At 32.7% G+C, this 11,953-nt stretch overlaps 1 protein-coding gene across 6 annotated transcripts; it reads right to left on the bottom strand.

Annotated features, from left to right (window-relative positions):
• Positions 1–4,049: 4,049 nt before the first annotated feature.
• LOC126843048 (protein SCAF11) lies at positions 4,050–11,904 on the bottom strand. Of its 6 annotated transcripts, XM_050580350.1 has the most exons (13): positions 11,540–11,904; positions 10,557–10,616; positions 10,400–10,478; positions 10,175–10,330; positions 9,944–10,093; positions 9,729–9,884; positions 9,408–9,593; positions 9,225–9,326; positions 8,977–9,164; positions 5,048–8,916; positions 4,892–4,974; positions 4,524–4,652; positions 4,050–4,423 (listed from the first exon to the last, which is right to left on the bottom strand). In XM_050580350.1, the coding sequence occupies exons 3-13, from the start codon at positions 10,460–10,462 to the stop codon at positions 4,307–4,309; spliced, it is 5,199 nt and encodes a 1,732-aa protein (XP_050436307.1). In that variant the 5' UTR covers positions 10,463–10,478; positions 10,557–10,616; positions 11,540–11,904; the 3' UTR covers positions 4,050–4,306. The 6 variants fall into 6 exon arrangements, with proteins under 6 accessions (XP_050436307.1, XP_050436305.1, XP_050436308.1 ...); XM_050580348.1 differs by lacking the exon at positions 10,557–10,616; XM_050580351.1 differs by lacking the exon at positions 10,557–10,616 and having other exon boundaries at positions 9,408–9,590.
• Positions 11,905–11,953: the final 49 nt, after the last annotated feature.

The raw sequence follows: 11,953 nt of genomic DNA, 5'->3' as shown, positions 1-11,953 counted from the left end.
GAAATCGCTTTCAATGGCGGCAACATCGCGCAAGACGCAGACAAGTTCGTGTACAGTGTACATGTTATAAATTACATTGTAAATGTGGTGCACCATGTTTGTAATGCATGCTGGCGATTTTGTGACCTCACGTTACACGGTTGGACGTTTCAATTAAACGGACACAAAACGCTAGTTTAGAATACAACTGTGTTTGTGGTAGTTCGTTAATTTTTTTTTTCTTCAGCTCTCCAGCCGGGGGCTCCACTCATTATTAATATTTTTGTTTTTGCAGGACGAATCCCCGACACCGGTGCTGTCGGTCTTCACGACCTCGGGATTCAATTACGACGACACACAGATGCCATGCTTTTAGATACGATAACGGCTAATTGACTGAGCCGGCCGTTTACGAATTCGGCCAATTACATATTATACCACGCGATCGTACGTTGAACCGTATTTGAACCACTTTTGACGGACTCTTAATTTTCGTTCCCGACCAGACGCAACATTATTTTTACTGCGTCTTTATTAGGTACTGCGACAACGAACGAAAACGGCCGATTGCTAACCGATACCACAAGAAATATCGATATCATTTTAAATACTACAGTACCTACACATTTTGTTTGACCCGTGTATATAGAGGCCCTGGCCCCCGGTTGTCGAGTTAATTTTAAAACATTTTCTACCGGTGCAAGTTCAGATGGCCCCATATTATATTGACAACATAAAACGTTAATACGATTATATTTATTTTGAATAAAAAAAAACAACATCCAACTGATTTAAAACAGTATTTTTTTCCGTTCGATAGTCGACAATTTGAGCTTGGTGGCTGATGACTAATCGTTACACAATGGCAATAATAATATTTATCTACCTATGTACACACATAACATTATCGTGGTGACCCCATTTCGGCCGAGGGCGTGCACACGTGTTTGCGGTACAGTACACATACGGGGCGGACGTCAACTGTTGTATGCGTGTCTTTTAAAAAACACACAGCTAAAAAGGAGGAGCTGCTGTAAAATGTGGGGCAGGCCATCGCGAGGAGGATCTATTCCCGAACAAGATTCGAACCGGGTAATACCTTCACCCCGCGACATCGGTACTGCTAATATAAAAAAACCGTTCGACCTACTTTGTCTCCCCCGGCTTTATCGTTTACACCCACTTCCCCTCCCCTACCACACACAGGATTTTGTCCTATCGGCGACCGATTCGAATTTGATTTCCATACATGCCACCGGCCAGGCGGCAAACGGAAGTGATCGTCGGTAGTTGTTTTTTTTTTTATTTATTGAATTTCATTTTCAGTGTAATTGCGTTGCCGTGACGATCATCCCGCTGGCGACGGTGGCGCAAGAGGAGATAGACGGTCGTCGCCTTGCCGGCATATATATATATATATATAGGCCAACGCTAAAATTGTTATAGGTCAGGCGAGTAGGTACCGCAATCAGCCCGCACACGCACAAACTTAAGTGTAACGAACGGAAGCAATTTTAGTTGCGAATCGAAATTAAAGGCCTAAAACTTAATCGTGCGCCGACTCCGCGCTTTTTCTCTCTTGTAACGTGCACGACAGGCGACACGGCGGTAAAGGCAATACAGCTGCTGCTGCTGTTCATATATACATATAGACCGAGAGAAATTGTTTGCACGGCGCAGCAGAGTACGCTTAAAGTGCAAATTGCGATTATAATATAATAACCGAATGTGTTGAAGGCGAGTCATTTTGTTTGAATAACTCCCAACACTATCGCGTAAACTCCCCATACACCGCATGTACATGTTGTTAGAGGGCGAGAATGATATATTTTAATCAATTTTACAATAGAACAAAAACAATAAATGTAGTATCGATATATTTGATTTATCTTAAATTATGTGTTTGCTGTTATGACAAGGATTTTTATTTTAAATCTATCCAATGCTCGTGTGTCCACAGTCAGTTAAACGTTCCATTTGATAACCGCTGTATACTGGCTAGACAAAGAATAAGAATAGGAAAAAAAAAGACAGAAAGAAATGTAACGACTTCATTTATTAATAAACACCGTCGGCAACAGATTCGCTCAACAAACGTGTTGTTGTTGAGGTAGGACGCGAGATTTGTTTGTACCTAAATTGCCTAACCAGGACGCCGTCTTATGTCTTGATTTGTAGCTGGGAAGGTTTTGTTATTTTTACTGATTTTTTTTTTTAATTGTAATTTAATCACTTATAAACCACCAGGCCAGATTTCTCCATGCAACCAGGTGATTTCTTCTACGCAATAATTTGTAATTGATTTAGCGAAAATGGTTGTAAATGTTCAAGTTAAAAATATAATTTTAAGGATGATTTTAATGGGTTACCTAAGACAAATAGTAACATACCGAATCGGTTTACATAAAATTAACAATATACTACAAATAATGACTGGTCGAAGTACAGTTTTAAATTATTAGCATTTAAAGATTGTTAAACACCTAAACCATTATAATTTATAACTTAAATTTAAAACCCCTTTATTTTTGTAAGACGGCGTTACGTATAGGCAACTTAGGTATCATGTACTATATTTTGTGTGCGTAAATCTAACATTAATACTACCTACCATTTCAGTTTTATAAATCATACCAAAGGTGGACTAGCATTGTCAGGAAAGTCAAGGTGGCATAGAAAAAAGTACATAGTTAGTCCAACTAAAATTATAGTTAATATAGGGACACAATAAACTTCCAGTTGGAATAACTAAATTTATAGTTGCTTAAACCAAAGATTTAGTTGGCTATTTATAATACTAAATGCTTAGAACTCTCAACCTCGCCTACTAAGTCACCGGTTATTGTCATCACTCGTCTTGGTTCGTCAATATCTTGTCCTCTTACTCAAAACTCATACTCAATTTATTCTGTTTTACTTCTCCTAATCCTTAGCCCATTATCCCTCGAGCCTATCTGCAAAACATCATTCACGTTAGTACCTCACTCAGTATTTATTTTGTAACTTCATCCATCACCACAAGAGAAAATAGATTAGGATTCAAAGCAGAACCCAGGTGCAGTGTGCACACCTACTAAAACACTAAAATCCGCACATACTTTTGATACTGGTGTTTGAACCTTCGTAACTCATTTTCTCACCAACACCCACTTAAAGCCTCTCTCGGCACTCAGACATACGCTTTTTCTAAATTGATAAAAAACAACATTTAGCGAGCTCTCCGATTTATAAACAAACTCTTTATTTAAAAGAAATTTAAAAAAGAACATTTTTGGCAATTTAATAAGACACCCCCTTAAACTTTTTTTTTTCAAAAGTAAAAAAAAATCCTAGCATATTATCTGTTCAATTACGAACAAAATTACTATAGTAAGAAAATAAAATACTTGATTTTTAGTAAAAAAAAAAATTTACTAACAACTTTAGTTAACACCATTCGTCCTTCATAGTTTTTCGTCTATTCTCTGTTATTCTACTTTAATCTAATGAATAGGTAGATCCAATGATTTGTTTATATTATATTAATATAGTACTGCCACTATATTTTTAAGTTATAATAATAATAAAAATTGTAAAAAAACACATTTTTTACAACAAAATACTTAAATATAGTGTTGTAGTGTTGAAATTAGGATGTACCCATGCAAGGATACTAGACACTAACAAATTGAAGAATTACTAAACAATTTTTTAACTTTTACCCGTAAAGATAAATAATAACTAAAATTGATAAACTATTCAAGTAGATTTTCATGAAGTTTGCACTTTGCAAGTAATAGAAATTGCATAGCAATGATAGTATTATAATTTAATATATCATAATAATTATAAGTAATAAACACACAGCTGATCAATATTTATTAATTATTTTAATCTGTAATGAATAAATAAAATGTAATTTTTTTAATGTTTTACCTATCAATTTATTAAAAATGTTACTATCAATATGACTAATACATTTTGTTTAAAAAAATTATTTTAAACTACAATGTTAAATTAACAGCTATCATTAGTACAATGATACACCTTATATATATATATATATATATATATAAGGTTAAAAAATGTCATACAAAAATTACATAATACAATAATACAATAATGTACACATATATGTTTTTACAAATAATAATAATTATAAAGACAAATTGTAACCAGATAATAAAATCAATACTGGTTTCTGGGCTTTGGCCAATAAAAGTACATATTAATACACAATGGTAAAGAACACAGAAATTACACATAAATAAAATTTACCTACTGAACATTCAAATTGAGCAGTAGCTTAAATGTGATTGTATGATAGACAAAACGATAGTACCGGCTATTAAACTGGGATCCGTTGAATTTGCTTCCTATGCGAGTGTCTGTATTTAATCACATATGCTTCGATCAGACTTTGTATTTTCTGCGGATTGATTTCTCCACTCTTATTGTGACAAATCTGAAAATTTGTAATGTTATTATTATTAATATTCATTTGTAAAATGTCTATATAAAATTATTATTCATGCTATATTTGAATTGGTTAAACATTAACATACCTTAGGTACTGCTTTTCGCATAATGTCTTTATATTGTTCTTTTGTTATATGTTTTTTATTATAATGAGGTTTTAACACAAGCTTCACCTCATCGATCACTCGTTCTTGACGATTCAATTTCTCCAAAAACTAAATAACACCAACAACGATTAATGAATGATGAAGTTTAATAAATACAGCATTAAGGATCAACAGTATTGAAGGCACATGAATATGATTACAACAATGAACTACAAACACATTAAGAATTGTTAAACATTTTCCAATTTTGAAATTATGCCTCGCACTAATATTAAAAATAGTTTAATGAGTTTCAAATTTCTTTGACATTTATCTGATTTATATATTATTATTAAATACAAAATTACCTTATTCTTAGATTCTAATTCAACAGCGGAACTCGGTAAATCATCAATATTGTCATCACTCGAGGCATTGTTTTGTTTAAAATCTGAAAAATTAAGTGTAGTTTTAAATGTTTTACAGATGTATTAGCATTATTAAATATATTACTATATACATACATTTTGATTTGGATAAAAACTTTGGAGGTTTCATATTTTTTATTATAAGGCTATCAAAAACATTGGCTGGTTTAGATCGTGGTAGTATACTGAGCAAAGTATCCAATTTACTTCTAGCCGATTCAATTTTACTCTGTGGCTGAGGAATAGCTACGTTTTTGGGAGCAGGAGTTGGGCTCTCGGGTGATGATCCTTTAAGCTCGTCGACAAAACCTTCTCCAGGTGAATAGGGCGAATCAGCTTCATTATCAAAAGCAGTAGTTTGGCTATCATCGTTGTCCAGATTAATTATTTCATCGTCTTGTGCGGTAACAGGCAACGGTTGTACAACAGGGCTAGGAGCTTTGGTCGCAGGTGGACTAGTGTAAAGTGATGAACTCGCAGTTGATGTTGCCAGTTTTTCAGGAGAAATTTTATCGGGTTGTACAGGAATCTCTAACGGAGACGTCATAGTGGTGGTTGTAGTAGTCTTCGGTGATGTTGATGATTGCTCATCCACTGCCTTACTCTCTTCAAGAGGCTGTATCGTTGTATTGTTGTGATCATCCTCAAACATGTCAATTCGAGGAGGACTAGGAGAGTTTGATTTAGTTGGTTCAAAGGGATCGTATGCCGTCTCACTAGCTGTTGTATCCACCGACCTTGGAGGTTCTGGGGGCGTGTTGGGACCTCGGCCACGAACATCAATAGATTTGGCGCAATCCTCATCTACATTGTTGAACTCGCAGCTATTCTTCGAAATTGAATCAGATTTTGACAAAACATTTGTTGGTTCTGGAGGAGTCTTGGGACCACCACTAGTAGTTGTGGATATTGTTTGGGTACTACATTCATTTTTCTCTACAGGTTTTTGTTCAATGACATTGTTTTCTTTTGGTTTTTCTGGGCTGATATCTTTTTTCGTGTCTTGTTTTGTTACTTGTTTGTCTTCGTCACTGTCAGTTAATACAATAACATTTTTAGGAGACACAGGTAATTCTCTAAATGGAGACGTGTTTAAATCTATTATTGCAACTGGTTTAGCATTAACTATTTCTAGTGTTCTCGTTATCTTTTTACGATTTAGTCCTCTTTTTATAGCTTTTTGATTAGCAGTACTAACAACAGAAGTAGTACTAATAGTTTTCGATTTTTTAATTGATAAAACTGTCGTAGTTTCTTGGCGCTTACGTTTCACTGGTTCTTGTGTAGTTTCTTCACTAACAGAGTCTTTATTAAAATTAACGCTGATTAATATGTTATCACCAGACGCGTATACTTCTTTGCTGGGAGGGACAGCGATTTGTCGTGTAGTGTGGCGCTTAGTCTGCTTTGATTTTTTCGTACTATCATTTTTCACTATTACTGTTAAATTGTCCAACGCCGCTAAGTTTTCATTATACTCGGGATAATCTTGATCTCTAGCAGGATAACTCATATCCAAGTCTGTTGCATGACGGCCATACACAGGAGATGGCGTTCGAGAAATATCCGTGTGTGACCATGCACAGTCTCTTGGCGATTGCCACACCTGTATTCTAGATGATATGGAACGAGAGGGTGACAAATATTGATCTTTTAATTTTTTCTTTGTTTTCTTTTTAGACGACTTATTATTTTTTTGTAATTTTTTCTCATAGTCTTTTTCAATTTTCGAATATATACTTGCTTTTTCTTTGGATTTTTTTGTATTGCGTTTAGGAGGCAAAGGCGATAATTCACGTTCATCATAGAGTGCTGGGGATCGATACCGTTCCTTCAATTGCCCTTGATTTTTATCATGTTTATTTGAATGTTTAAAACTTTTAGAACCATGTCTACTACTTGATCGGTGTCTACTTCTCGAACGATGTTTACTAATTGATCGGTGTCTACTTCTAGAACGATGTCTACTATTTGATCGGTGTCTGCTCCTGGAACGATACCTTTCCTTTGATTCACTGCGATAACGACTTCTAGATGGCTTACGATTTCTTGGTTTAATAGGCGACACACTACGTCTACGTTGTTTAGAATGACTTCGTTTATTCTTCTTACGCTTATTTCTGTCTCTAGAATCAGAATCACTATGACTAGATTTAGATAAATCACGCCCAAATTTGTCTTTTTTTCTTCTAGGTCTGTCTTCTAACACTCTTCGTACGTCATACAATTCTATTTCCTTTCTCTTTTGTTTTTTTTCTTTATTTTTATCATTTTCTTCACCAATTTTCTCTTTTCCCTTACCATAACGATAATTTCTGTCTTTAGAGTTCTTAGATAATTTTTTCCACGGAATACTTTCCTTATTAGATTCTTTCAGTTTCATTTTAGTATTATGATCTAAATCTTTTTTATCTTCATTTTTGCCATTTGATAATTTTTCTTTATTATTAACAGCATTTGAACTAGTATTAAGACCTTTACTTTTTTTCTTATCTTCTTCCGAATCTGAAATTGGATCCAAGCTCAAATCGTTTATTACCTCCTTAACATCACTATCAGAATTATTTATTATTTCACATGAAACTTCTGATGGCATATCACCAATTAATATTTCATCTTCTTTACTTACTGCTTCGTCTATATTTGATTCAATTGCAGATTGTGTTTCGGCTAAATCTGAATTACTATCATTATTGATTATGCAGTCTTTATTTTTACTTTCCTTAGTCAAGTTTATAATATCTGCATTATCATCATCACTATTGTTTGATTTGCATTCTTCTTCTGCACCAGAATTATCAGAAATTACACAGGTATCATCATCTAGAGATGTTTCAGTATTAGTTTTTAATTGTATTTCATTAAATTCTAGATCTTCTCCTACTAGTTTCGATTTCAAATTTTTATCTTGGCTAACAGGCGGCATAGGAATATCTTGAAAATCATCTTCTCCTTTGGATGCATCAGCTTCACACTCTTCGTGTGCTTTAGGCGAATTTGATAAGTTAAGGCTAGCTGTAGAATACAATGATATATTTGGACAATCATCATTAGTTTCTTTTTCATCATCATCAGACGATAAACCTTCATCATGGGGTAACATATTATTAGTTTGATTTGGAATAAACGGTAAAGAACTGGTTTCAACTTGTTCCATGTACCCACCATAAGTTGGTGATTGCATATAAGTTGTTCCAGCTGATTTATTTACATCTGTTGACTCATCAATTTCATTAGGATTTTCAGGATCGTAGTAGTCGTTATCGTCAATAACTAAGTTATCGGCTTCATCTTCATCTAGATTAATACCCATTAACAAAGCAGGAGGTTCTGGAGGAGGCTCAAGAGCTTTAAATGATTCGGTCGCTTGTGAACTAGATCCACTTTCGTCTTCGACGATTATTTCAGTAGTAACAGGTTTTGGTGGAGTTTGTGACTGTTTTTTTTCGCCAAGTCTGGTGACATTCATTCGAAATTTTATAGGTCCAGAATTTCTAAAAGGGAAAGGATTCACCGGTTGATTTTCACTGAAATTTTGGTTAGCCGGTAATTGATGGTCGTCATAAGAGCTCGAATTTCCTACTACTTCAGAATGTGACTCGTTGTTATTCCTAGGATAATTTCTACTATTATTGCGATTGGATGAATAATTGTTGACGTTATTTGTATTTCTATCAGAATGATGATCTGAATACATTGGAGTTTGTGTAGTGTGTTTGTCGACATTTTTCATTTCATTTTCCATAGTTTTCTTTTTAAATTCCTTTTCTTGTACATTCATAATAGTATCCAATATGTTAATTGATTCTGTATTATGCGATATATTTACATTTTTCCTGACTGGCCTACGTAGAATTTCACTAATTTCTTTGCGGGAAACTATATCAGCAGTTGAAAAACGTATTCGAGGTACCGTTGACATAAACAATGGTCCATCGCCACCAATGTCGTTTTCACTGTCCGACCTACACAAATTTAAAAACAATTTATTTCATGTCACAAAAAAAAAAAAAAAAAAAACATACTCTAATGGTGTATAGTCCAACTCATAATGGTTTCCAAGTATACTTAAAGATGTATGATCAACGAAATTGCTGAATGTATTACTACTCATAGTATTACTACTATCAGAAGTTCTGTTCATTTGGGTCGAACATGTACCTAATCGCTCAGCTAACATTGAATTATTTTTGTTAGATCGTGGTTTTTTAGCCTATAATACAATTGAACTAATAAATACACATAAGTTTTTTTTTATAACATCTATTTTTACCTTTCGAAATTTGTTTGTCTTAATTTTTCTTTTTCTATACTTTCTGTTTCTACATACTTTCTTTCGTGTATTACTAGACAGCATCACACCTTCTGCAACTGTCTATAAAAAAATTTTTAAAAATTTTCATAACATTTATAGATACATATGTTGTGTATAAATAGTTTATAGAAGCTTGCCAACCATGACTATCTGTTGTAACCGACGAGTATTCATTCTCACTCTTTCGCTAGCTCTAGTACGTGGGACTAATCTTGGTTCTTGCTGCCGTGATATTCTTGTTCTTCGTCCTCTAGTTACTTGTTCATCTTCACTTAGGTCGTTTAATATATCAATAACTTCGTCTTCATCAATATCGTTATCACTCTGCTAATAAAATTATTTAACTTTTACTTTAAATAATTTAACTTTAAAAATGAATAAAACTAAAAAATCTATTAATTTTAAAAGTTGAAATCCTTCGAGCTGGTAAATTAATATCTCTATAACACATTGTTATCTAACCTCTTCTCTTGACCGACATTGTGGACAATACCACTCTTCCAGTGGTACTCTAGAAAGAGGTGGATTTAGGCAGTCCATGTGATATCCACAATCACAAATATCACATAAAAGCATTTCGTCTTCACGGTTGCTCAAATGGCAAACCTTTAAAATGGACTGGTTTTAATAGATATGCTACCGTCTTTTTAATAATGATTTATAAAAAATATACTCACTTCACAATAGGTTAAATCATCAACATTGTTTACTTGTGTTATCTTTTCGTTATTCTGACTTACATCTATTTCACTTAGCACTTCTCCGAAAACTGATCGCACAATAATAAACTTGAAATCTAATCGATCAATTGGACATGTTTTAGCATTCTAGAATAAACAAATACAATAATAACAGAAAAAATTTAGTCGTTTAATAAAATTCTGTATATTAAACAAAAATATACATACTTTAGCCCATTCGGTGATACAATTTAAACAAAATGAATGTAAACATGAATTTGGTGATGCTACATTCTCTTCACCTAAACGAGTAAGACATATAGGACATTTTGCGGATTCTCCGTCAGAGCTGCTAGATGAACTTTCTTCATCACTCTCTATAACCTAAATACACCAGAGAAATTATTAATAAAAATTATATTTTAAGTTATTTGTTATAGTTGTAAAACTTACATTTTGTTTTCGACGCTTATTCCCAGTATCTAAATCACTATCACTGTCTCCAGAGTCTCCCATTTTTATGTTAAAATTTCTAAAAAAAAATATTTAAATAACCATAAATAAAGGAAATGTTTATTAATGAAGTAAAATAATGTTTTATAATACACACACGTAACATAAATCAGACTAGTTTCGAGGTTATATATCCAGTTTCCTTATAAGCGATTCGCTGTAATGGGAAACATATTATAAAGAATTTAGAAATGAAGTAAAAAAAGAAAGAAAAAAAAAACTCAGTTGTTAATTATTAAACTTGGGTTTGGATTATAACATTACAATACATTTTGTTTTTGGTTAGAGCAAGTTTTAATAATTTTAGGTAAGTAACATTTTAGCTATGAAAGTATAACTATTACAGAATTGATTTAAAAAAATTTAATTTGACTAAGAATGATGATTTCTTATCGGACTATTGCAAAAATCTACTGCTAGTCTATACTTATGTTTCACTATAGTTCCACTAATGAAAACGTTGATAATTTAGTTGAGTCAATCAGAATACCATAGCCAGACATTTTAGATTTAACTTAATATATTTAGTAAAAATCCATTCAGTGAATTTCAAACTAAAACTAATAACTATTAGATATGCTAATATTTTGATACCAAAAAGAAAAAAATCATAAATCGATGTAAAGATTTTTATCTAATTAGGTGTTATAATGTTTAAAATAATTTATAATAAGAGTTTAGTTATACAAACTAACACTATTAAGTTACCCAAAATGTGTACTAAATAATTGATTCATGAAAAGTAGACCAAAATGTCAACAATTCTACATCAAACCTAAAAATTATTGCTTTACCTAATCACTAGTATTTACAACTAGTAACTGAATTGTTATTCAAAATAATGAGAGTATACACAATTGAAAGTAATTTTGTTACAAAGCAAATTATTAATAACATAAATATTCCATTAGTTTGTTAATAATTCATTTCAAAACTACACAATTTGGAGTATACTAAACTAGTAAATATTTAATATTTGATTATTGGATTTAGTTCATAGTTCATTACAAATAAACATAATATACCTATTATAGTTTGTTTAATGTATTATAAGTATATAGTTTAAAGTAAAATCATTACCGTAGAGCAATATAGTTGATATGCTATTGACTTCTTAAACTGTTGAGCGATATAGCAAATGCGGTCTTAACAATTAAAAAGAACATTCTCTATCTTGTAGGATAAGTGCTGTGGTACGAATATTTGTCTAGGGATGCAACATCAGTCATCGTCCCTGCGTCTGATTGCACTCGGTATTCTGTCGGTTCCAACTAAGTCGGTCGGCGATAAACGTAATTGTGTAAAACAGACACAACGATACAATTGAAACGGGTATCAATAATAAAACAATGCGTCTTATTCATGAACAATACTATTTACTAACTTAAAAAGTTCATACAATTAATTGGTGGTACACAAAAATAATCACAATTTACAACAAATCACTGATGTCCGACGGACAATGTGACAGAAGAGCCAACATATTTGTTGAAT

This window comes from Adelges cooleyi, unplaced genomic scaffold, assembly GCF_023614345.1.
Source record: "Adelges cooleyi isolate 19-005CV unplaced genomic scaffold, UGA_ACOO_1.1 ACOO_flye_CR_arks_rails_tigmint_CR_PRNA_574, whole genome shotgun sequence".
Classification (NCBI taxonomy): domain Eukaryota; kingdom Metazoa; phylum Arthropoda; class Insecta; order Hemiptera; family Adelgidae; genus Adelges; species Adelges cooleyi.
This window is presented reverse-complemented; position numbering and strand designations above follow the sequence as displayed.